We start from the raw sequence: 26,687 nt of genomic DNA on the forward strand, positions 1-26,687 counted from the left end.
ATAAAGCAAAGATTTATACATCAGTTTACACTGCGGGTTCCGTCTTATGTACAATGCGGGCGGCTGCCCAGGGGTCGGCGCAGCTGGATGTAGCGGGTGAGCCGTGCCTCGGTCCTGTGATCAACCCCCACCCCATCCCGTTAATCCACAGCGTAGGTTTTAAAGCAGCTTTCAGATGGCTCCGTGCCTATCCCTGCTCCCTCACTCTCACTCTCACAAACACACACTCACTCATACACACTCTCACACACACTCACGCTCTCTCACACACTCACACATACACACTCACACACTCTCACTCACACACACTCTCACACACAAACTCTCACACACACGCTCTCACACACATACACAGACACACACTCACTTACACTCTCACACTCTCACACACACACTTTCTCACACACTCATTCTCACTCACACTCTCACACACTCACTCTCTCACACACACACACTCACGAGGGGCAGCTAAAAGCAAAGATACTAGAGGAGCAAGATGGACCACTCCGTTGAAATCGCCTGTACTGAATGCAGTACGCAAAGGAGCCATTTTAGTAAGCAAACCCCGCCGTTCGCTCCGCCTCTCGCAGTGTAATCAGTGTTGTGGGGGAACAGTATGTGTGATGATACCATTAAAATGCAGAATTTATCTCATCTATCAACTCACAGATTTGTGTTATTTTTCTTTTTAAATGTTTCTGCAAGTTTCTGCCGACTAAAATGGCGCCGTGATGCACCACGGTTTTTGGGGTCGAGTGGTCTATCTTGCTCCTCTAGTATCTTTGGCTAAGAGTGACCCACCTCCCCACCCACGCTGTTGGGACGCACGAGAGAGGAGACCCCACCCACCCCGCGGGTAACCGGTCACGGGGTGAACTTGCAAACTCCACGCACGCACAGACAGACAGAGGTACAGCGGCCCAGGTCAGGATCGAACCCTGCACCCCCGGCGCTGTGAGGCAGCGGCTCTACCCGCTGCGCCACTGTGCCGCCTTGAGTGGAAGGGTGTTTTGTTAAGGTTTGCGTATGAAGGGAGTCGCTGTAGGCGGGGGAGCCGGGCGGAGATCAAACAATGGCCATTGGAAGGAGTGCCTCGATGGGCAGAATGGCCTGCTTGATCCTAGTTCTTACCCTCAGGTTTTTTCCAAAATCTCAGATTTCCAGCATCTGCAGCACTGTAGTCAACCCTTATAGATTTTAGAGAGGGGGGGAAAACCCTTTCCTGGTCAACCCTTATAGATTTTAGCGCGGGGGAAACAGGCCCTTCGGCCCACCAGGTTCCTGCCAACCAGCGATCTCCCCGCACACTAACACCGTCCCGCACATCAGGGACAATGTACAATTTTACAGAAGGCAATGAACCTGCAAACCCGAACAACTTTGTGACTTGGGAGTGCCCGGAGAAAACCCGCGCGGTCACAGAGAGAGGGGGAGCGTGCAAATTCCGTACAGACAGCACCCGAGGTCAGGATCGGACCTGGGTCTCTGGCGCTGTGAGGCAGCAGCTCTACCCGCTGCGCCACTCTGACACCAAGGTTTTTTTCCGGGGGCGGGCGGGGGGGGGAGATGATGTGAGTTAGTTTCCCCACCCCCAAATTTCATTCCCCTCTTCTCAGACCATTCACCATGAACTCACCCCCACCACTACTTAATGCCCCCTTGAAGTGAGAGGCGGAGGGGCTGGCTATCACCCTGGGTTGCAGACACCAACTCAACGGGTTAAATAGAAATATGTACACAATTTATATAAAATATAAAGTCTCAGGGGGAGGGGGATAGAGTGACGTGTGGATGAGGGTGGGTGGGGGGGGATTGAGGTGAGAGAGGGGGGGGGGCAAGAGGGAGGGAGGGGGAAACGCACTCTCTTTACAGTAAACCCTCGCAATAATATAGAAACAGAAAAAATAGGTGCAGGAGGAGGCCATTTGGCCCTTCGAGCCAGCACCGCCACTCACTGTGATCATGGCTGATCATCCACGATCAGTAACCCGTGCCTGCCTTCTCCCCAAATCCCTTGATTCCGCTCGCCCCATAGAGCTCTGTCTAACTCTCTTTAAAAATTCATCCAGTGACTCGGCCTCCACTGCCCTCTGCGGCAGAGAATTCCACAAATTCACAACTCTCTGCGTGAAAAAGTTTGTTCTCGCCTCAGTTTTAAATGGCCTCTTAGACTGTGTGTGTGTGTGAGTGGCCCCTGGTTCTGAACTCGCCCAACATTGAGAACAGTTTTCCTGCATCTAGCTTGTCCAGTCCTTTTATAATTTTGTACGTCTCTATAAGATCCTACTCGACTCCAGTGAACACGAGCCCAGTCTTTCCAATCTTTCCTCATATGACCGTCCCAAGGGATTAACCTCGATAAAAGGGCTCGAAGAGCGGATTTTGGTCACAGAACTCCCACGTCTCTTCCCCCCCCCCCCCTCCGCCAGTTGCAACAGAAGGTGGTGGCAGGTGCCAGGCGTTCCCGGTCACTGGAGAGAGAGCGAGCGGCCTGAAGCCTCAATCCTCTCTCTCTCCTTCAGCCTCTTCTTCCCTCCTTTCCCTCTCCGTGCCTCCTTCCTTCCATCTCTCCTCACGTCCCGCTGTCTCGCCCTCCCTCAGTGACCGACACGCTCTCTCCCTCCCAGGGGGTGGGGGATGGGGGATGGGGGGGGGGGTGGGGGGGGGGGATATATGGGCTCCTCTAGAGACGGAAGAGGCCAAAGTAAGTGAAGGTGCGGGTCTTGATGCGGAGGCCGCCGATGCTGGTCAGGCTGATGCGGGCGTTTCGCCGCAGCTTGAGCAAGCCCGAGGCGTGGCACGAGTGGACGGGCAGGTGCTGCCCGAAGGCTGGCGTGGGGGGCAAACCCTGCAGGCACTTGAAGGCCACAACATTGTCCACCTTCACGTCCAGCTTCAGGTACGCGGTCGTGTTGTCATCGCAGTGAACCTGGGGGTGGGGGCACAGGGAGGGAGAGAGAGAGAGAGAGAGGGGTCAACATTGTACACCCCCACCCACCCACCCACAAACCGTCACGGTAGAGAGAGAGGAGAGAGACAGAGAGACAGAGGGTCAACATTGTACACCCCCACCCACCCATCCACAGACCGTCACAGGAGAGAGACACAGAGACAGAGGCAGGCAGAGAGACACAGACAGAGAGACACAGACAGAGAGACACAGACAGAGAGACACAGACAGAGAGACACAGAGACAGACAACGAGAGACAGAGTCAACATTGTACACTTACCCCACATCCTCCCCCCCCCCCCGCGCGCTCCCCTCCCCCACCTGGCTGTAGATGTAGTAGACGCCTTCTTTCTTCACCATGAAGTCGCCGGTGGTGTTGTTGTAGGTAAGCGGGTGGTTGCGCACCTGGATGGACCTCTCTGCCCACTGCCGGATCACCCCTCCTGAGGGCCAACAGGGCACTCACTCACCCACTCACTCACCCAGACCGCATCCCGCAGAGCCCCACCCAGCACCCACGCCAACCAACATGCCCCATCCACACCAGTCCCACCTGCCCACGCTTGGCCCATATCCCTCCACACCTGTCCTATCCATGTACCTGTCTGAAAGTTTCCTGAAGGCTGCAATAGTCCCTGCCTCAACTACCTCCTCCGGCAGCTCGTTCCATACACCCACCCCACCAAGGACGAGTCTCACCCCGGCCACTCCCTCGTCCCTTTCGGAATGGCAGGCAGTGACCAGTGGGGTACCGCAAGGTTCGGTGCTGGGACCCCAGCTATTTACGATATACATTAATGACTTAGACGAAGGGATTAAAAGTACCATTAGCAAATTTGCAGATGATACTAAGCTGGGGGGTAGTGTGAATTGTGAGGAAGATGCAATAAGGCTGCAGGGTGACTTGGACAGGTTGTGTGAGTGGGCGGATACATGGCAGATGCAGTTTAATGTAGATAAGTGTGAGATTATTCACTTTGGAAGTAAGAATAGAAAGGCAGATTATTATCTGAATGGTGTCAAGTTAGGAGGAGGGGGAGTTCAACGAGATCTGGGTGTCCTAGTGCATCAGTCAATGAAAGGAAGCATTCAGGTACAGCAGGCAGTGAAGAAAGCCAATGGAATGTTGGCCTTCATAACAAGAGGAGTTGAGTATAGGAGCAAAGAGGTCCTTCTACAGTTGTACCGGGCCCTGGTGAGACCGCACCTGGAGTACTGTGTGCAGTTTTGGTCTCCAAATTTGAGGAAGGATATTCTTGCTATGGAGGGCGTGCAGCGTAGGTTCACTAGGTTAATTCCCGGAATGGCGGGACTGTCGTATGTCGAAAGGCTGGAGCGATTGGGCTTGTATACACTGGAATTTAGAAGGATGAGGGGGGATCTTATTGAAACATATAAGATAATTAGGGGATTGGACACATTAGAGGCAGGAAACATGTTCCCAATGTTGGGGGAGTCCAGAACAAGGGGCCACAGTTTAAGAATAAGGGGTAGGCCATTTAGAACGGAGATGAGGAATAACTTTTTCAGTCAGAGAGTGGTGAAGGTGTGGAATTCTCTGCCTCAGAAGGCAGTGGAGGCCAGTTCGTTGGATGCTTTCAAGAGAGAGCTGGATAGAGCTCTTAAGGATAGCGGAGTGAGGTGGTATGGGGAGAAGGCAGGAACGGGGTACTGATTGAGAGTGATCAGCCATGATCGCATTGAATGGCGGTGCTGGCTCGAAGGGCTGAATGGCCTACTCCTGCACCTATTGTCTATTGTCTATTGTCTCCCATCGGCCAAAAGGTACAGAAGTGTGAAAATGCACACCTCCAGATTCAGGGAACGTTTCTTCCTTCTCTCCAGAGATGCTGCCCGACCCGCTGAGTTACTCCAGCATTTTATGTTTACCTTTGATTTAAACCAGCATCTGCAGTTCTTTCCTACAAAGTTTCTTCCCAGCTGCTTTCAGGCAACTGAATCATCCTACCACAACCAGAGAGCAGTGCTGAACTACTATCTACCTCAGACTATCCTTGATCAGACTTTGCTGGCTTTACCTTGCACTAAACGTTATTCCCTTATCTGTAGAAGGGTCTCGACCCAAAACGTCACCCATTCCTTCTCTCCTGAGATGCTGCCTGACCCGCTGAGTTACTCCAGTATTTTGTGTCTATCTTCGATTTAAACCAGCGTCTGCAGTTTTTGTTTTCCTATTCCCTTATCATGTATCTGTACACTGTAAACGGCTCGATTGTAATCACGTGTTGTCTTTCCGCTGTCTGGATAGCACGCAACAAAAGCTTTTCACTGTACCTCGGTACACGCGACAATAAACTAGACTAAACTAAACACTCAGTGAAAAAGTTGCCCCTCAGGTTCTCATTAAATCTTATCCCACCCAGCTGAAACCAATGTCCTCTGGTTCTTGATTCATAGAAACATAGAAAATAGGTGCAAGAGTAGGCCATTCGGCCCTTCGAGCCTGCACCGCCATTCAATATGATCATGGCTGATCATCCAGCTCAGTAGCCTGTACCTGCCTTCTCTCCATACCCCCTGATCCCTTTAGCCACAAGGGCCACATCGAACTCCCTCTTAAATATAGCCAATGAACTGGCCTCAACTACCTTCTGTGGCAGAGAATTCCACAGATTCACCACTCTGTGTGAAGAAATGTTTTCTCATCTCGGTCCTAAAAGACTTCCCCCTTATCCTTAAGCTGTGACCCCTGGTTCTGGACTTCCCCAACATCGGGAACAATCTTCCCGCATCTAGCCTCTCCAACCCCTTAAGAATTTTATATGTTTCTATAAGATCCCCCCTCAGTCTTCTAAATTCCAGCGAGTACAAGCCCAGTCTATCCAGTCTTTCTTCATATGAAAGTCCTGCCATCCCAGGGATCAATCTGGTGAACCTTCTCTGTACTCCCTCTAAGGCCTCTGTACTCCCTCTAATTCCCCTACCCTCAATAAAAGTCTCTGCATTTACCCAATTTATTCCCCTCGTGGTTTTACACACTCTCTGTCAGATCATCCCTCATCCTCCTGCACTCCAATGTTTAAAGTCCTAGCTGGCCAAACCTCTCCCTATAGCTCAGGCCCTCAAGGCCTGGCAACATCCTCCTAAATCTTCTCTGCACTCTTTCCAGCTTGACAACCACCTTCCTACAGCATAGCACGCGGTAGAGTTGCTGCCTCACAGTGCCAGAGACCCGGGTTCGATCCTGCCTACGGGTGCTGTCTGTACGGAGCTTGTACGTTCTCCCCGTGACCTGCGTGGGTTTCCTCCCACATTACAAACACGTGCAGGTTTGTAGGTTTATTGGCTTCTGTAAATTGCCCCTAGTGAGTAGCATAGAACTAGTGTACGGGGTGATCGCTGGTCGGCGCGGACTCGGTGGGCCGAAGGGCCTGTTTCCATGCTGTAACTCTAAAATTAAACTATACGGTGGAGTGATAAGGTTTAAAGGAGATGTGAGGGGCAAGTTTGAACTGAGAGTGTGAGATCGACGGTCAGCATGGACTCAGTGGGCCGTAGGGCCTGTTTCCGTGCTGTATCTCTAAACTGAAGAAGGGTCTCGACGCGAAACGTCACCCATTCCTTCTCTCCAGAGATGCTGCCTATCTTCGGTGTAAACCAGCATCTGCAGTTCCTTCCTGCACAACCAAACATACCATTGGGGTGTAAGCTCGCGACCCAAGGTTGAGTATGAGGTGCTGCTCCTCTGGTTTGCGCTCGGCCTCACTCTGGCAGTGGAGGAGGCTCAGGACAGAAAGGTCAGTGTGGGAATGGGAAGGTGGAGTTGAAATGGTGAGCAACCAGGAAACCGTGTTGGCCTTGTGGAGTCCATCCATTGCAGTTGCCGGAGTGGCCAGAAGGTGGCAGGTTCTCCCACCGTGGCCTCTAACGTGACTGATAACATGGACCCCCCTGTACACTGTGCAAGTCGCTGGTGAGACCACACTTAGAGCACTGCGCCCAATTCTGGTCGCTCAGTAGTGTTGCCAACTGCCCAGTATTAGCCGGGACATCCCGTATTTAGGTCTAAATTGGTTTGTTCCGTAAGGGACCGCCCTTGTCCTGTATTAGGCCCGGGGCATGCTGTAGGCCCGGACACTGTAGGCCTTGGACGCTGTAGGCCCGGACGCTGTAGGCCCGGACGCTGTACGCCCGGACGCTGTAGGCAAGGAGGCCGCTGTGGGCCCGGACAGTGTGCAGGCTAACCGAGTGTGTAAGAAAAAAACTGCAGATGCTGGTGGACACTAAATGCTGGAGTAACTCAGCGGGTCAGGCAGCATTCCTCCTCTCCCGAGATTCAGGCTAACAGAGTGTGTTCGGGGAGCGGGGCCGAGTGTGTTCGCCGAATGGAAATTGCGTAGCAACCCGCCTCCTGGCCCGGGCGGCCACCATTGGGAGCTCATGGCCGCTGGCTGGGTGAGGTCACGTGGGGCGCGGGGTGATGTCGTCACCTTTTGTCCCTTATTTGGGAGTGAGAAAGTTGGCAACCCTATTGCTCAGCTACCGGAAATGTTTCATGAAGTCTGAAAGAGATTCACCCAGGGTGTTACCTGGGCTTGTGGGCTTGAGTTAGTTTAGAGATACAGCACGGACACAGGCCCTTCGGCCCGACGAGTCCATGTGAAGCCAAGGAAAGAAATACCAGCCTATCCAACCTCTCCGTTCAACTCTTACGATGGCACGGTGGTGCAGTGGGTAGAGTTGCTGCCTCACAGCGCCAGAGACCCGGGTTCCATCCCGACTACGGGTGCTGTCTGTACGGAGTTTGCACGTTCTCCCCGTGATCACATGGGTTTTCTCCGGGTGCTCCGGTTTCCTCCCACACTCCAAAGACGTGCAGGTTTGTAGGTGAATTGGATTCTGTAAATTGTCACCAGTGTGAATGGTAGAACTAGTGTAAGGGTAGATTGCCGTTGGTGGGCCGAAGGGCCTGTATCTCTACACTAAACGAGACAAAAAGTGCTGGAGTAACTCAGCAAGTCAGGCATAATCTCTGGAGAACTTGGAGAGGTGACGTTTTGGGTCGGGACCCTTCTTCAGACCGTTTACATCAAACTGTCTGTGTTCCCCAGAGATGCTGCCTGACCAGCTGAGTTACTCCAGCGCTCTGTAAACCAGCATCTGCTGTTCCTTGTTTTTCCATACAAAACATTTCTGGTCTTGTACTGAAATCCTCCTGGAATTTTAAGGCAACATATTGCATGCATTAGTCACAGTCCGCAATAACTCTGCTTAAAACCACTCGTGATTTGACTTGCAAGTCTACCAGGTCTGTCTAAACAGCGACATTTCGCATTCCCTCCTCGTTTAGATACAATATCCTGCCTTCCATCAGTCTAAGGCGCCTTGCCTCAGCAAGTGCCAGCAGCATAATCAAGGACCAGTCTCACCCCACTCACTCCCTCTCCTCCCCTCTCCCGTCAGGCAAGAGGTACAGAAGTGGGAAAACGCACACCTCCAGATTTTTGTTTTAGAGATACAGCGCGGAAACAGGCCCTTCGGCCCACCGAGTCCGCGCCGCCCAGCGATCCCCGCACATTAACACTATCCTACACACACTAGGGACAATTTCTACATTTACCGAGCCAATTAACCTACATACCTGTACGTCTTTGGAGTGTGGGAGGAAACCGAAGATCTCGGAGAAAACCCACGCAGGTCGCGGGGAGAACGTACAAACTCCGTACAGACGGCGCCCGTAGTCGGGATTGAACCCGAGTCTCCGGCGCTGCATTCTCTGTAAGGCAGCAACTCTACCGCTGCGCCACCGTGCCGCCCAGGGACAGGGACAGTTTCTTCCCAGCTGTTATCAGGCAACTGAACCATCGTCTCACCAACTAGAGAGAGGCCCTGACCGACCATCTACCTCAATGGAGACCTTTAACTATCTTTAGTAGGGAAAAAAAACTGCCGATGCTGGTATAAATCGAAGGTAGACACAAACTGCTGGAGTAACTCAGCGGGTCAGGCAGCATCTCGGGAGAGAAGGAATGGGTGACGTTTCGGGTCGAGACCCTTCTTCAGACCCACTGAGTTACTCCAGCATTTTGTGTTTAACTGTCTTTGTTCAGAGTTTACTGGATTTTATCTTGTACTGAATGTTATTTGCTTTATCATGCATCTGGACACTGTGGACGGCTTGATTGTAATCATGTATTGTCTTTCCGTTGACTGGATTCAAAGCTTTAGCTTCCCTCCCACAGCGCTCCCTCCCTCCCTCACCCCCGCCCCTCCCTCACCCCCGCCCCCCCCCCCCACAGCGCTCCCTCACCCCCTCCCCCCCACAGTGTGGCGCTCCCTCACCCCTGCCCCTCCCACAGCGCTCCCTCCCTCCCTCACCCCCGCCCCTCCCTCACCCCCGCCCCCCCCCCCCCCCACAGCGCTCCCTCACCCCTCCCCCCCACAGTGTGGCGCTCCCTCACCCCTGCCCCTCCCACAGCGCTCCCTCCCTCCCTCGCCCCCGCCCCTCCCACAGCGCTCCCTCCCTCCCTCACCTCCCACAGCACTCTATCCCTCCCTCACCCCCTCCCTCCCACAGTGCGTCCCTCCCCCCCTCACCCCCTCCCTCCCACAGCGCGGCGCTCCCTTTAGCCTACCTTTTTCCACAATGTAGGTCCCATCGTCAATCACGGGAACCACTGGAAGAAACCAGAACAGCAGGATAATGCGAGTGAGAACAGACACTCACTGTTGGACAACACACACACACACGCATGGGGGACGGGCCACACACACACACTGGAGGTGGGTCACACACACACACACACACACACTGGAGATGGGTCACACACACACACGCTGTGGGACTGGGTCACACACACACACACACACACACTGGAGATGGATCACACACACACACACACTGTGGGACTGGGTCACACACACACACACACACTGGGGGATGGTATGGAGGGTGGGTTTGAGAGATATTGTGGGACTGGGGACTAGGTGCGGGGGGGGAGGGGAGGGATTCGGGTTAGGTGGAGGCGAGCCTGGATTATTTACTGAGTGCTGGGACCATCGATGGTAACAGACCCCCCTTGCCTCTGCAGGACCCGTTAACACTGAACAGCGGACCCCGTGGGCAAGAGAAAGACCCCCGTAACACAGGTAATACCTTCAAAATGAGCCGCAAAAGACGGCTTGTGTTTTGCTCCAGAACCTGTCGGGAATTAAAATAAGAAGAGATTAGTGGAACGAAGTTTTAGTTTCGATAGTTTAGAGAAACAGCGTGAAGACAGGCCCTTCGGCCCACCGAGTCCGTGCCGACCACACACTACACAAACCCACACACACTAGGGACAATTTACACTTACACCAAGTATACAGACACAAGCCAATAAACCTACAAACCCGCACGTCTTTGGAATATGGGAGGAAACCGAAGATCTCGGAGTAGGGAGAGGTCGGGCGGGCTAGGACTCTATTCCCTGGAGTGCAGGAGGATGTGGGGTGATCTTATGGAGGTGTTTAAAATCATGAGGGGAATAGATAGGGCGGCACGGTGGCACAACGGGTAGAGTTGATGCCTCACAGCGGGTAGAGTTGATGCCAGAGACACAGGTTCCATCCTGACCACTAGTGCTGTCCGTACGGAGTTTGCACGTTCTCCCCGTGACCGCGTGGGTTTTCTCCGGGTGCTTCGGTTTCCACCCACATCCCAAACACCTTCTGCAGTTGTACAGGGCCCTAGTGAGACCGTACCTGGAGTACTGTGTGCAGTTTTGGTCTCCAAATTTGAGGAAGGATATTCTTGCTATTGAGGGCGTGCAGCGTAGGTTTACTAGGTTAATTCCCGGAATGGCGGGACTATCATATGTTGAAAGACTGGAGCGACTAGGCTTGTATACACTGGAATTTAGAAGGATGAGAGGAGATCATTAATAAGATTATTAAGGGGTTGGACACGTGAGAGGCAGGAAACATGTTCCCAATGTTGGGGGAGTCCAGAACAAGGGGCCACAGTTTAAGAATAAGGGGTAGGCCATTTAGAATTGAGATGAGGAAAAACTTTTTCAGTCAGAGAGTTGTGAATCTGTGGAATTCTCTGCCTCAGAAGGCAGTGGAGGCCAATTCTCTGGATGCATTCAAGAGAGAGCTAGATAGAGCTCTTAAGGATAGCGGAGTCAGGGGATATGGGGAGAAGGCAGGAACGGGGTACTGATTGAGAATGATCAGCCATGATCACATTGAATGGCGGTGCTGGCTCGATGGGCCGAATGGCCTCCTCCTGCACCTATTGTCTATTGTAAAGACGTGCGGGTTTGTAGGTTAATTGGCTTCAGGAAGTTGTAAAATTGTCCCTAGTTTGTAGGATAGTGCTAGTGTACGGGGTGATCGCTGGTCGGTGCGGACTCGGTGGGCCGAAGGGCCTGTTTCCATGCTGTGACCAATGGGTTAGTTAGGGGCAAGCCCCACAACATCAAATAACAAAACTCAGACGGACAAAAGCAGGGCCTTCGGCCCATCGGGTACTAGCCCGTACATGCTGGAAGTGGAGAGAGAACAGGAAAAGAATCGGGGGGGGATAGAGAATGGGGGGGGGGAGAGAATGAGGGGGGAGAGAGAGGGGGGGAGAGAGGTGGTAGAGAATGGGGGAGGAGGGAGAGGGAGGGGGGGAGAGAGAATGGGGAGGGGAGAGAGAGGGGGAGGGGGAGAGAGGAGGGGGAGAGAGGGGGGAGAGAGGGGGGGAGAGGGGGAAAGAGAGGGAGGGGGAGAGGAGGGGAGGAGGAGGAGAGAGAGGGGGGAGGGGGGGAGAGAGGGATGGGGAGAGAGGGAGGAGGATAGGGGAGGGGGGAGAGAGGAGGGGAGGAGGGAGTGGGGGAGAGAGAGGGAGGAGGGAGGGGGAGATTGGTTTAAGGGTGAGGAGGGCAGGGATGGGCCGAGTGGCCGTGCCCTACCTCTGCTGCGCTCCCTTCTCTTGCGCAGCACAGCCTTGCTGTTGAGCAATGCCTGCAGGAAGCCCAGGCGCGAGGACGCGTTCGACCGTGCTGCCTCCATGGCTGCTGCTCGGCCTGCCTGGGTGGGGGGGGAGAGAGAGAGAGAGAGGGGGGAATTAGAGGTTGTGTCTAGTGACCCCCTCCCTCCCCACCCCAATCCCCTTCCGCCAACCCCTGCCTAATAGCCCGCTTGTGGGAATGGGGGAGGGGAGGGGGGGGGGGAGGGGAGACGGTTAGAGGTAGCCTGTGACCCCTTCCCTTCCCACCATTCTCTCCTCCCTCACCCTCTCCCCCCTGTTCTTCAAGTCCCCCTCACTCTCTCCGGCTGAATAGCACGCAAAATAAAAACTTTTTACTGTACCTCAGTACACATGACAATAAACCCGACTAAAAAAGGTCCCGACCCGAAACGTCACCTATCCGTGTTCTCCAGAGATGCTGCCTGACCCGCTGAGTTACTCCAGCACTCTGTGAAACGTCACCTATCCACGTTCTCCACAGATGCTGCCTGACCCGCTGGGTTACTCCAGCACTCTGTGAAACGTCACCTATCCACGTTCTCCACAGATGCTGCCTGACCCGCTGAGTTACTCCAGCACTCTGTGAAACGTCACCTATCCGTGTTCTCCAGAGATGCTGCCTGACCCGCTGAGTTACTCCAGCACTCTGTGAAACGTCACCTATCCATGTTCTCCACAGATGCTGCCTGACCCGCTGAGTTACTCCAGCACCTAGTGTCCCTTCTCTCCCTGAGTCTTGCACTGAATATTTTCCCTCTGACGTTCGAGAGAGAGAGTGATGTGTGTCCTGGCAGGAGTGGCTGTCCCGGGAGCCATTACGGACAAGATCGGCCGAAGGGCAGGTGATTTGAACCAATGCTACTTGCAGGCACACAGTGTGCCTGGCTTGTAAGATCAACCGTAAACATTTCAGTACAAGGTCTCGGTGGATTCTCACACTGACCCATTCAATGTTTATTGGGCAGCCGGTGCCACTGGTAAATATTTGTACCTATCTCCCCAGTGGCTTGTTTGAAGGGGGACAATCTCGCAAGGTCCTGCATTTCAATAGCGCCTTTCACAACCTCCGTCAGCCCTGGGGGACGACTGGGAATCACAGCTCATCCAGCACGTTACAAGCAAACGGGTGCCTTTAAATGGGGCAAGGTGGTAGAGCTGCTGCCGAACAGCGCCAGAGACTCTGGTTCGATCCAGACTACGGGTGCTGTCTGTTTGCACCTTCTCCCCGTGACCTGCGTGCGTTTTCTCCGGGTGCTCCGGTTTCATCCAACATTTAAAGACATGCAGTCTTGTGGGTTGTGTAGGAAAATGACTGCAGATGCTGGTACAAATTGAAGGTATCGCAAAATGCTGGAGTAACTCAGCGGGTCAGGCAGCATCTCAGGAGAGAAGGAATGGATGACGTATCGGGTCGAGACCCTTCTTCAGACTGATGTCAGGGGAGGGGTGACGTATCGGGTCGAGACCCTTCTTCAGGCTGATGTCAGGGGAGGGGTGACGTATCGGGTCGAGACCCTTCTTCAGACTGATGTCAGGGGAGGGGGGAACGCTTTGGGTCGAGACCCTTCTTCAGACTGATGTCAGGGGAGGGGGGAACGCTTTGGGTCGAGACCCTTCTTCAGGCTGATGTCAGGGGAGGTTAATCGGCTTTGGTAAAATTGTCCTAGTGTGCAGGAATGGCCTGTTTCAGCGCTGTATCTCTAAAGTTTTAAAGTAAAGTAAAACAAAGTCAAATTTAAATAGGGCAGCACGGTGGCGCAGCGGTAGAGTTGCTGCCTTACATCACTTACAGCGCCAGAAACCCGGGTTCGGTCCCAACCAAGGGGGCTGTCTGTACGGAGTTTGTACGTTCTCCCCGTGACCGCGTGGTTTTTCTCCGAGAACCTCAGTTTCCTCCCACACTCCAAAGACGTGCAGGTTTGAAGGTTAATTAGCTTGTTATAAATGTAAAAATTGTCCCTGGTGTGTGTAGGATAGTGTTAAAGTGCGGGGATTGCTGGTCAGTGTGGACCCGGTGGGCCGAAGGGCCTGTTTCCGCGCTGTATCTCTAAAACTCAAAGATTCGACATCGAACAGATCTGTTTCTCTTTTAATTAAAGGATCACGCAGCCAAGAAACAGGCCCCTCGGCTCGGGGTGCCAGCTATCTCACTCCCAAATACGGGACAAGGTGACGTCACCGCCCCGCACCCCACGTGACCTCACCCAGCCAGCGGCCACGTGCTCCCGCTCCACCAATGCCGCCATTGGTGGAGTTACGCGTCTTTACTCCTGCCCATTTCTCCTGCGTCCAACACGTCAACTTCAAGAACTGACTGTTCACTTGCTGCCTAATATATCCCACCCCTTGACAGGTGCCATTGTAACAAGATAACCAATGTGATTCACTTCACCTGTCAGTGGTCATAATGTTTTGGGTGATCGGTGTGTATATATATATATAGAAAATATGCATTTCCATAAACATATAGTGTAAGAAAATAACTGCAGATGCTGGGACAAATCGGAGGTCTTTATTCACAAAATGCTGGAGTAACTCAGCGGGTCAGGCAGCATCTCAGGAGAGAAGGAATGGGCGACGTTTCGGGTCGAGACCCTTCTTCGGACATAAACATATATATATATACACACACCTGCTCAATAAACGAACACACAAACAATGCGTTTAAGGTGATAAGGGGAAAACATGTTTAAGGTGAATTAAAGACTCAGAATTAAAGGGCACTTAGAAAGGTGAGGAGGGATTTCTTTAGTCAGAGGGGAGATAATCTGTGGAACTCATTGCCACGGAGGCCTGTGGAGGCCAAGTCAGTGGATATTTTTAAGGCAGAGATAGACAAATTCTCGATTTGAACAGGTGTCAAAGGTTATGGGGATAAGGCAGGAAAATGGGATTGGTAGGCAGAGATCAGCCATGATGCATGGTAGGGTAGACTCGATGGGCCGAATGGCCTAATTCATCCTGGGCTGGCTGCATGTGACAGTAAACTAAACTGACTGATAGGATGTAATGTCGAGGCTCTATAACAGGGATGTAATGTCGAGGCTCGATAACAGGGATGAAATGTTGAGGCTCGATAACAGGGATGTAATGTCGAGGATGTAGTGTCTGAAGAAGGGTCTCGACCCGAAACGTCACCCATTCCTTCTCTCCTGAGATGCTGCCTGACCCGCTGAGTTACTCCAGCATTTTGTGAATAAATACCTTCGATTTGTACCAGCATCTGCAGTTATTTTCTTATACATAATGTCGAGGCTCTATAAGGTGCTGGTCAGACTGCATTTGGAGTATTATGAGGAACTTTGAGCACCATATCTCAGGAAGGATATGGTGGCTCTGGAGAGGAACCAGAGCAGGTTTACGAGAATGATTCTCGTATCCCAGTGGGTGGGTTAATGTACGATGAGCGTTTGTCGGCACTGGGCCTGTACTCGCTGGAGTTTAGAAGGACGAGGGGGGGACCTCATTGAAACTCACCGAGCAGTGAGCGGCCTGGATAGAGTGGATGTGGAGAGGATGCTTCCAATAGTGGGAGAGTCTAGGACAACAAGGTGGCGCAGCGGTAGAGTTGCTGCCTCACAGCGCCAGGGACCCGGGTTCGATCCCGACCACGGGCGCTGTCTGCACGGAGTTTGCACCTTCTCCCCGTGACCTGCGTGGGTTTTCTCCGGGTGCTCCAGTTTCCCCCCACGCTCCAAAGACCTGCGGGTTTGTAGGTTGATTGGCTTCTGTAAATTGTAAATTGTCCCTAGTGTGTGCAGGAATAGTGTTAGTGCAGGGAGTGACTGCTGGTCGGCATGGACTTGGTGGGCTGAAGGGCTTACTTCCCTGCTGCACCTCTGGTCTCAAGATCTGAGAGCCAGCGCAGCCTCAGAATAAAAGGATGTACCTTTAGAAAGGAGATAAGGAGGAATGTGGTGGTGAATCTGTGGAATTCATTGCCACAGACAGTGGTGGGGGCCAAGTCATTGCCACAGACAGTGGTGGGGGGGGCCAAGTCATTGCCACAGACAGTGGTGGGGGGGGCCAAGTCATTGCCACAGACAGTGGTGGGGGGGGCCAAGTCATTGCCACAGACAGTGGTGGGGGGGGCCAAGTCATTGCCACAGACAGTGGTGGGGGGGGCCAAGTCATTGCCACAGACAGTGGTGGGGGGGGCCAAGTCATTGCCACAGACAGTGGTGGGGTGGGCCAAGTCATTGCCACAGACAGTGGTGGGGGGGGCCAAGTCATTGCCACAGACAGTGGTGGGGGGGGCCAAGTCATTGGGTATTTTTAAAGCACAGATTAACATAGAAAACATAGAAAATAGGTGCAGGAGTAAGCCATTCGGCCCTTCGAGCCTGCACCGCCATTCAATGTGATCATGGCTGATCATCCAACTCAGTATCCCGTACCTGCCTTCTCTCCATACCCCCTGATCCCTTTAGCCACAAGGGCCACATCTAACTCTCTCTTAAATATAGCCAATGAACTGGCCTCAACTACCTTCTCTGGCAGAGAATTCCACAGATTCACCACTCTCTGTGTGAAGAAAAACGTTCTCATCTCGGTCCTAAAAGACTTCCCCCTTATCCTTAAACGGTGACCCCTTGTTCTGGACTTCCATCCCAACATTGTCCCTAGTGGGTGTGGGATGGTGTTAGTGTGCGGGGATCGCTGGTCGGCGCCGACCCGGTGGGCCGAAGGGGCCTGTTGCCGCGCTGTATCCACAACTAAACCAAGCTGTGATACATGCCAATAGAATGCTTTCTACGGTGCAGCTGTAGAAGTTCCCCCCCCCCACAACTAAACGCACTCATCCAGACAGTATGGGAGTTGTGGATGTAGCCCAGTCCATCACACAGACCAGACTCCCCACCATCAACTCAAGCTGTGACAGTATGGTGGTGAACCTCCTCTACGCCCTCTGTCTTTCAATGCACCTCGGCACGTTGGCACAGGCTGGTAGTGCCCCAACCCTCTGGCAACTGGCACCATCTAACCACAGGAGGGCACCAGCGAGCAGTTCCCAGAGCCAGGGGCACTCACTGTGGGAGGGGTGAGCATAGGGGGGGGGGGGTACATGTGTATGTATCCACACATCCACTCAGAGTGATACAGCATGCCCTTCGGCCCCTCTTACCCATGCTGACCAACTACACTAGCCCCACCTGCCCAAGTTTGGCCCATATCCCTGTAAACCTGTCCTATCCATGTACCTGTCCAAATGTTTCTTAAACTGCGATAGTCCCAGCCTCAACTACCTCCTCCGGCAACTCGTTCCAAACACTCTTTGTGTGAAAAGATGCCCTTCCGCTTCGTATTAAATCTTTCCCCTTTCACCTTAAACCTGGGCAGTCATGTTGGCGCAGCGGTAGAGTTGCTGCCTCACAGCGAATGCAGCGCCGGAGACTCTGGTTCGATCCTGACTACGGGCGCTGTCTGTACGGAGTTTGTACGTTCTCCCCGTGACCTGCGTGGGTTTTCTCAGAGATCTTCGGTTTCCTCCCACACTCCAAAGACGTGCGGGTTTGTAGGTTAATTGGCTTGGTAAATGTAAAATTTGTCCCGAATGGGTGTAGGATTGTGTTAATGTGCGGGTATCGTTGGACGGCCGAAGGGCCTGTTTCCGCGCTGTATCTCTAAACTATGTCCTCTGGTTCTTGATTCCCCTACTCTGGGTAAAAGACTCTGTGCTTCACCCTATCTATTTCTTTCATGATCTAATACATCTCTATAAGATCACCCCTCATCCTCTTGCTCTCCAGTGAATGGAGTCCCAGCCTGTTCAACCTCTCCCTGTAGCACAGGCCCTCGAGTCCTGGCAACATCCTCGTAAATCTTCTCTAGTTTAGTTTACTTTAGTTTAGAGATACAGCGCAGATACAGGCCCTTCGGCCCACCGGGTCTGTGCCGACCAGCGATCCCCGCATATTAACACTATCCTACACATACGAGGGACAATTTAGATTCACACCAAGCCACGGCACGGTGTCGCAGCGGTAGAGTTGCCGCCTTACAGCGAATGCAGCGCCGGAGACTCAGGTTCCATCCCGACCACGGGCGCCGTCCGTACGGAGTTTGTATGTTCTCTCCGTGACCTGCGTGGGTTTTCTCCGAGATCTTCGGTTTCCTCCCACACTCCAAAGACGTGCAGGTATGTAGGTTAATTGGCTGGGCAAATGTAAAAATTGTCCCTAGTGTGTGTAGGATAGTGTTAATGTACGGGGATCACTGGGCGGCGCGGACCCGGTGGGCCGAAGGGCCTGTTTCTGCGCTGCATCTCGAAATCTAAATCTAAAAAAATCAACTGACCCACAGACCCGCACGTCTTTGGAGTGTGGGGGGAAACCGAAGATCTCGGAGAAAAACCCACGCAGGTCACGGGGAGAACATGCAAACTCAGTGGGTCGGGCAGCATCTGTGGAGGGAATGGACAGGCGGCGTTTCGGGTCGGGATTCCAGACTTCTTCTAGTGCGAAGCCGGTTCTAGGACACGGTGGCGCAGCGGTAGAGTTGCCTCACAGCGCCAGGGACCCAGGTTTGATCCTACAGAACGGAGATGAGGAAAAACCTTTTCAGTCAGAGTTGTGAATCTGTGGAATTCTCTGCCTCAGAAGGCAGTGGAGGCCAATTCTCTGAATGCATTCAAGAGAGAGCTGGATAGAGCTCTTAAGGATAGCGGAGTCAGGGGGTATGGGGAGAAGGCAGGTACTGATTGAGAATGATCAGCCATGATCACAGTGAATGATGGTGCTGGCTCGAAGGGCCGAATGGCCTCCTCCTGCACCTATTGTCTATTGATGCTGACTACCGGTGCTTGTCTGCACAGAGTTTGTACGTTCTCCCTGTGACCGCGTGGGTTCTCTCCGGGTGCTCCGGTTTCCTCCCACACTCCAAATGCGCACGGGTCTGTAGGCTGATTGGCCAACAAACCCGAAGGCCAATCGTCAAAATTGTAAATTGTCCCGAGTGTGTGTAGGATAGTGTTAGTGTGTGGAGATCTCTGATCAGACCAAGCTCGTGTTACCACAACCAGAGAGTAGTCCTGAACCACTATCCACCTCATGGGCGACCCTCGGACTATCCTTGATCGGACGTTGCTGGCTTTATTTCAATGCCATGATCACATTGAATGGCAGTGCTGGCTCAAAGGGCCGAATGGCCTTCTCCTGCACCTATTTTCTATTGTCTATTTTGCACTAAACATTGTTAGATGGAGCTCTAGGGGCCAGCGGAATCAAAGGATGTGGGGAGGATGCAGGCACGGGTTTTACTGATTGTGGATGATCAGCCGTGATCACAATGAACGGCGGTGCTGGCTCGAAGGGCCAAATGGCCTCCTCCTGCACCTATTTTCTATGTTTCTATGTTCCCTTATCATGTATCTGTACACTGTGGCCGGCTCGATTGTAATCATGTGTGGTCTTTCCGCTGAGTGGATAGCAGGCAACAAAGGCTTTTCACTGTACCTCGGTACACGTGACAACAAGCTAAACTGAACTAGCTCAACTGTTTCCGCGCTGTTTCTGTACGGTGAACTGAACCAGAAGCATGTGTAGTAAAATAACTGCAGATGCTGGTACAAATCGAAGGTGTCACAAAATGCTGGAGTAACTCAGCAGGTCAGGCAGCATCTCTGGAGAGAAGGAATGGGTGAGGTTACGTCTGAAGAAGGGTCTCGACCCGAAACGTCACCCATTCCGTCTCTCCTCGATGCTTTTTTTTTTCATTTCACTGCACATTTATGTGTATGCGACAAATAAATGGACTATTGGCTGCCTGACCCAGCTGAGTTACTCCAGCATTTTGTGATGCCTTCGACTTGTACCAGAAGCATCGCGTGTCTGCTGTTCATTGTCGGCACAAATGCCGCCTGAGTTGCTCCAGCACTTGGTGTTTTGTGAAGAAAAAAAAAAACGAGTTGTTATTACAAAGCTGGATTAAAACTAGCTGTGGACGATTGAGCAATGCCAAGCTTGGACGCCCGACAAGGATTAATATTAACTCAGCGCCCACAAGAAGTTGGACGTGCTCGCAGGAAAAAAAAAAGCAAAGCCACAACCCCACGATTGAACCCTGCCTCCCTTCTGTCTTCCTTCCCCTTCAATAAACAAAAAACACGTTTGATGACGCACAGTTGGGGCCGATGCTCCGGGCTGCTCACAGGGGTAGAGCTGGGTTCAGAACGCAACCGCAGAGGCTGGTCTACACGCGCCGAAGACCAAAGATACTAGAGGAGCAAGATGGACCACTCCGTCTAAATCGCCCGTACTGAAGTGCCGTGCGCAAAGGGGCGTAACGGCCGCCATTTTAGTAGGCCAAAACCCGCCGTTCGCTCTGCCTCTCGCAGTGTTGTGGGGGAACAGTATGTGTGACGATACCATAAAAACGCAGAATATATCTCATCCATCAACTCACAGATTTTTGTTATTCTTATCTTTAAATGTTTCTGCCTACTAAAATAGCGCCGTGACATTACATGACCCTGCGGTTTTTAGGGTCGAGTGGTCTTCTATCTTGCTCTGCTCTATTATCTTTGCCGAAGATAGACACAAAGTGCTGGAGTAACTCAGCGGAACAGGCAGCATCTCCGGGGAAAAGGAATCATGAGCGTATGAAGAAGGGTCCCCACCTGAAACGTCACCCATACCTTTTGTCTAACCCGCTGAGTTACTCCAGCACTCTGTGTCGATCTTTAGTTTAATCTAATACATTATTGTCACCTGCACCGAGATACACGATTGTAATCATGTATAGTTTTTCCGTACCATGTATAGCTGTACCGAGGACAGCGAAAAACTTTTTTTGTTGCGTGCTGTCCAGTCAGTGGAAAGACGATACATGATAAAAAGGCATGATGTTTAGTGAAAGATAAAGTCCAGTAAAGTCCTATTAAAGATAGTCCAAGGGTCTCCAATGAGGTAGATGGGAGGTCAGGACCATAGAAACATAGAAAATAGGTGCAGGAGTAGGCCATTCGGCCCTTCGAGCCTGCACCACCATTCAATATGATCATGGCTGATCATCCAGCTCAGTATCCCGTACCTGCCTTCTCTCCATACCCCCTGATCCTTTTAGCCACAAGTGCCACATCTAACTCCCTCTTAAATATAGCCAATTAACTGGCCTCAACTAGTTGGTGAGAGAATGGTTCAGTCGCCTGATAACAGCTGGGAAGAAACTGTCCCTGGATCTGAGCGTGTGCGTTTTCAGGGGTAGGTCCATAGGAAGGAGAGAGAGAGGGGGAGAGGGGGGGGAGGGAGGGAGGGAAGGAGAGAGGGGCGGGAGAGAGAGAGAGCATCTTAGAACAGTACAGCACAGAAACAGGCCCTTCGGCCCACAATGTCTGTGCCAAACACAATGCCAAGTTAAACTAATCCCCTCTGCCTGCACGTGATCCTTATCCTTCCATTCCATGCATATCCACGTGCCGATCTAAAAGCCTCATAAACGCCACTATCGTATCTGCCTCCAGCACCACCCCTGGCAGCACGTTCCAGGCCCCCACCCCACTCTCTGTAAAATAAACCTGTCCCGCACATCTCCTTTAAACTTTGCCTCTTTCACCTTATAGCCGTGCCCTGTAATATTGGACAGTTCCAGCCTGGGGGAACAGTTCTGGACTGTGTGTTGTATCTATGCCTCTCATAGTTTTATATACTTTACATAGACCCAGCAACATCCTGGGAACTCCTTTCCGTTTAGTTTAGAGATACAGCGCGGAAACAGGCCCTTCCACCCACCGACCAGCGATCCCCGCACACTAACACTATCCTACACACACTAGGGACAATCTACACTTATACCAAGCCAATTAACCCACAAACCCGCACGTCTTTGGAGTGTGGGAGGAAACCGACCGAAGATCTCAGAGAAAACCCACGCAGGTTAGAAGACTGAGGGGGGATCTTATTGAAACATATAAAATTCTTAAGGGGTTGGAGAGGCTAGATGCGGGAAGATTGTTCCCGATGTTGGGGAAGTCCAGAACCAGGGGTCACAGCTTAAGGATAAGGGGGAAGTCTTTTAGGACCGAGATGAGAAAACATTTCTTCACACAGAGAGTGGTGAATCTGTGGAATTCTCTGCCACAGAAGGTAGTTGAGGCCAGTTCATTGGCTATATTTAAGAGGGAGTTAGATGTGGCCCTTGTGGCTAAAGGGATCAGGGGGTATGGAGAGAAGGCAGGTACGGGATACTGAGTTGGATGATCAGCCATGATCATATTGAATGGCGGTGCAGGCTCGAAGGGCCGAACGGCCTACTCCTGCACCTATTTTCTATGTTTCTAGGTCACGGGGGGAACGTGCAAACTCCACACACAGAACACCCGTAGTGGGGATCGAACCCGGGTCTCCGGCGCTGCATTCGCTGTAAGGTGGCAACTCTACCGCTGCGCCACCTGAAACTGAGGCCATTCAGTCCACCGGGTCTAGCCCATCAAACCCCACCAATCCTGTTCCTCTCCCCTCTCCTTTTTATCCGTTTCGCTGCAACTTTTTCCTCCCTCCCTCCCTCATTAGTGTTGCCGCACAGTGGCGCAGCGGGTAGAGCTGCTGCCTCTGGGCGCCGGAGACCCGGGTTCCATCCTGACCTCGGCTGATGCCCGTGTGGAGTTTGCACGTCATCCCCATGACCGGGGTTGGGGTTCCTCCGCGTGCTCCGGTTTCCTCCCGCGTCCCAAAGACATGCGGGTTTGTGGGTTCACTGGCTGCTGTAGATTGTCCCCAGTGCGTGCAGGGAGTGGATGGGATAGTGGGATAACGTAGAACTGATGTGTGAACGGGCCTAGATGGTCAGCACGGACCCAGTGGGGCAAAGGGCCTGTGTCCACGCTGTTTCTCTACATATTATGGAAGTCAGAGAGGATCCAGGAAAGACTCACAGGTCTGTTGTCTGGATTGGAGGTCTGCAGTGATAAGGAGAGGCTGGGTCACAGAGTGATACATCGTGGAAACAGGCCCTTCAGCCCAACTTGCCCACACCGACCAACATGCCCCATCTACACCAGTCCCACCTGCCCACACCGACCAACATGCCCCATCTACACCAGTCCCACCTGCCCGCGTTTGGCCCACAGAAACATAGAGAAAAATAGGTGCAGGAGGAGGCCGTTCAGTCCTTCGAGCCAGCACCGCCATTCATTGTGATCATGGCTGATCATCCACAATCAGTAACCCGTGCCTGCCTTCTCCCCATATCCCTTGATTCCGCTAGCCCATAGAGCTCTATCTAACTACCTTTTAAATCCATCCAGTGAATCGGCCTCCACTGCCCTCTGTGGCAGAGAATTCCACAAATTCACAACTCTCTGGGTGAAAAAGTTTTTTCTCACCTCAGTTTTAAATGGCCTCCCCTTTATTCTTAGACTGCGTGTGTGGCCCCTGGTTCTGAACTCGCCCAACATTGGGAACATTTTTCCTGCATCTAGCTTGTCCAGTCCTATCATAATTTTATACGTCTCAAAAAGATCTTCTCTCATCCTTCTAAACTCCAGTGAATACAAGCCCACATCCTCCAAACCTGTCCTATCCATGTACTTGTCCAAATATTTCTTAAACATTTGCGATAGTCCCTGCCTCAACTACCTCCTCCGGCAGCTCATTTCACTCACCCACCACCCTTTGTGTAAAAAAACGTTACCCCTCAGATTCCTATTCAACCCCCCCCCCCCCTCCTCACCTTAAACTCAAGTCCTCTGGTCCTCGATTCCCCTACTCTGGGCAAGAGACTCTATGTATTTAACCATTCATTCCTCTCATGATTTTGTACACCTCTGTATGATCACCTCTCGTCCTCCTGCGCTCCAAGGAATAGAGTCCTAGCCTGCCCCAACCCCTCCTTAGAGCTCAGGCCCTCGAGTCCTGGCATAATCTTCTCTGCACCCTCTCCAGCCTGACAACATCCTGTAACATGGTGCCCAGAACTGAACACAATACGCTAAATGTGGCCTCGCCAACATCTTATATAACTGCAACATGACCTCCCGACGTCTAAACTCAATACTCTGACTGACGAAGGCCAATGTGCCACAAGCCTTTTTGACCACTCTGTCTAGTTTAGTTTCGAGCTGCAGCGCGGAAACGCCCTTCAGCCCGGCGAGCGACCCCCACACAAACTGGAGAACTGAGGACTGGAATTTAGAAGGATGAGTGGAGATCTTATCGAAACGTATAAGATTATTAAGGGGTTGGACACGTTAGAGGCAGGAAACATGTTCCCAATGTTGGGGGAGTCCAGAACCAAGGGCCACACAGTTTAAGAATAAGGGGTAGGCCATTTAGAACTGAGATGAGGAAAAACTTTTTCAGTCAGAGAGTTGTGAATCTGTGGAATTCTCTGCCTCAGAAGGCAGTGGAGGCCAATTCTCTGAATGCATTCAAGAGAGAGCTGGATAGAGCTCTTAAGGATAGCGGAGCCAGGGGGTATGGGGAGAAGGCAGGAACGGGGTACTGATTGAGAATGATCAGCCACGATCACATTGAATGGCGGTGCGTACAGGCTCGAAGGGCCGAATGGCCTCCTCCTGCACCTATTGTCTATTGTCTATAAACTAACTCTATCCTACACACCCTCGGGGATCGTTTACAACTTTACCGAAGCCAATTAGCCTACAAACCTGCACGTCTTTGGAGTGTGGAAGGAAACCGGAGCACCTGGAGAAAACCCACGCAGGTCACGGGGAGAACGTACTGAAACTCTGTACAGACAAGCACCCGTGGTCGGGATCGAACCCGGTGCTCTGGCGCTGTGAGGCAGCAACTCTACCTGCTGCGCCACTGTGCCGCCCATCTACCCGTGCCTGGGGCTGTTTTAACCTGGTGCAACATGTGTGACTACGGAGGTTTGTGAAATTCTAAGTGGGATGGGGGGTAGAGAGTCGAGAGTCAAAAACTAGGCATCATAAGTGTACGGTGAGGGGGAGGGGAAAGATTGAACGGGGGTCTTAGAGGAAAGGGTTTACCACACAGAGGGCGGTGGGACTGTGGAACGAGCTGCCCGAGGAAGCTGGGGTGGTTTAAAAAGCCGTCGTGTTCAGCACAGACACTGTGGGCCGAGTGGTCTGTTCATGTGCTGTGCTGTTCCGTGTTCTAGAACATAGGGCAGAGTTGCCGCCTTACAGCGAATGCAGCGCCGGAGACCCGGGTTCCATCCCGTCTACGGGCGCCGTCTGTACGGAGTTTGCACGTTCTCCCCGTGACCTGCGTGGGTTTTCTCCGAGATCTTCGGTTTCCTCCCACACTCCAAAGACGTGCGGGTTTGTAGGTTAATTGGCTTGGTGTAAATGTTTTTTTTTAAAATTGTCCCCTAGTGGGTGTAGGACAGTGTTCGTGCGCGGGGATCGCTGGTCGGCGCGGACCCGGTGGGCCGAAAGGGCCTGTTTCCTCGCTGTATCTCTAAACCAAACGTAGAACAGCACAGCACAAGAACAGGCCCTTCGGCCCACAATGTCTGTGTTGAACACGATGCCAACTTCATCACTGATTAGCCTGCACGTGATCCGTATCCCTCCATTCCCTGCATATCCATACAGATCTTAAACGCCACTATCGTATCTGCCTCCACCATCACCCCAGGCAGCGCGTTCCAGGCCCCCACCACACTCTGCGTCAAAACACTTGTCCCACACATCTCCATTAAACTCCCCCCCCCCACCTTAAAGCTATGCCCTCCAGTATTGGATACTTCCACCCTGAGGAAGATGGTTCTGGCTGTCTACCTTATCTGTACCTCTCGTCATTTTAGATACTTCTACATCAGGTTTGGTTTAGTTTAGAGACGAAGCGCTGAAACAGGCCCCTCGGCCCATTGAGTCCGTGCCGACCAACGATCCCCATAACATTATCACACACACACAGAGTCTCCCCTCAATCCCCCGAGAAAACAATCCAAGTCTGTCCAACCTCTCCCTGTTGCTAACGCCCCCTAATCCAAGCATCGCCCTCTCCAAACGCACACGTCAACCATGATGGAATGGCGGAGTAGGCTTGATGGGCCGAGTGGCCTAATTCTGCTCCTATCACTTCTGAGTTTACGATGACAATGGGTTCGAGGGGGATGGGTTGAACTTAGAAAGGCAGTTAGCTGGGGGGCAAGGGAGGTGGGGGAGAGGGGAGGAGAGGGAGAGAAGGGTGGGGGACGGGGGAGGAGAGGGAGGGGGAGAGGAGGGTGGGGGACACGGGAAGAGGAGAGGAGGGTGGGGAGAGGAGGGTGGGGGGAGAGGAGGGTGGGGGGAGAGAAGGGTGGGGGACGGGAGGAGGGAGAGGAGGTTGGGGAAGAGGAGGGTGGGGGACGAGAGGAGGGTGGATAAGAGGAGGGTGGGGGGAAGAGGAGGGTGGGGGAGTGGGAGAGGGGTGTTAGGGGGAGGAGGGGGAGAGGAGGGTGGGGGAGAAGAGGATGGGTGAGAGGAGGGTGGGGGACAGGAGTGTGGGGTGAGAGGAGGGTGGGGGACGGGGAGGAGGGGGAGAGAAGGGTGGGGGACGGGGAGGAGGGGAGAGGAGGGTGGGGGAGTGGGAGAGGTGGTAGGGTGAAGAGGGGAAGGGTTTGAGGGGAGAAGGGTTGGAGGAGGGGTGGGGAAGAGCAAGTAAAGAGCAGGGTGGGAGGAGAAGGATAGGAGAGTGAGTCTGCTGTCTGTATGGAGTTTGCAGGTTCACTTTAACCGAGTGCTGGCTGGATTAGAGTGTTTCAACCACACGGAGGAGTTGGATTAACATAGACTGGCAGCCCGGTCGGTATAGGCGAGTTGGGCCGAAGGGCCAGTTTCCCTGCTGCGTAACTCTATAACAATTCCT

At 52.7% G+C, this 26,687-nt stretch overlaps 1 protein-coding gene across 1 annotated transcript in view; it reads right to left on the reverse strand.

The window, feature by feature from the left end:
• Nucleotides 1–26,687, reverse strand: part of tnfsf12 (TNF superfamily member 12) — a 28,900-nt gene continuing 2,213 nt past the window's right edge. The window contains exons 2-6 of the mRNA XM_078427673.1: nucleotides 11,852–11,969; nucleotides 10,069–10,113; nucleotides 9,548–9,589; nucleotides 3,273–3,394; nucleotides 1–2,929 (exon numbers count right to left, since the gene is read on the reverse strand). Of these exons, the coding sequence (XP_078283799.1) occupies nucleotides 2,684–2,929; nucleotides 3,273–3,394; nucleotides 9,548–9,589; nucleotides 10,069–10,113; nucleotides 11,852–11,969 (573 nt within the window). The 3' untranslated portion in view covers nucleotides 1–2,683. The remainder of the gene's footprint in view (nucleotides 2,930–3,272; nucleotides 3,395–9,547; nucleotides 9,590–10,068; nucleotides 10,114–11,851; nucleotides 11,970–26,687) is intronic.

This window comes from Rhinoraja longicauda, chromosome 34, assembly GCF_053455715.1.
Source record: "Rhinoraja longicauda isolate Sanriku21f chromosome 34, sRhiLon1.1, whole genome shotgun sequence".
NCBI lineage: Eukaryota > Metazoa > Chordata > Chondrichthyes > Rajiformes > Arhynchobatidae > Rhinoraja > Rhinoraja longicauda.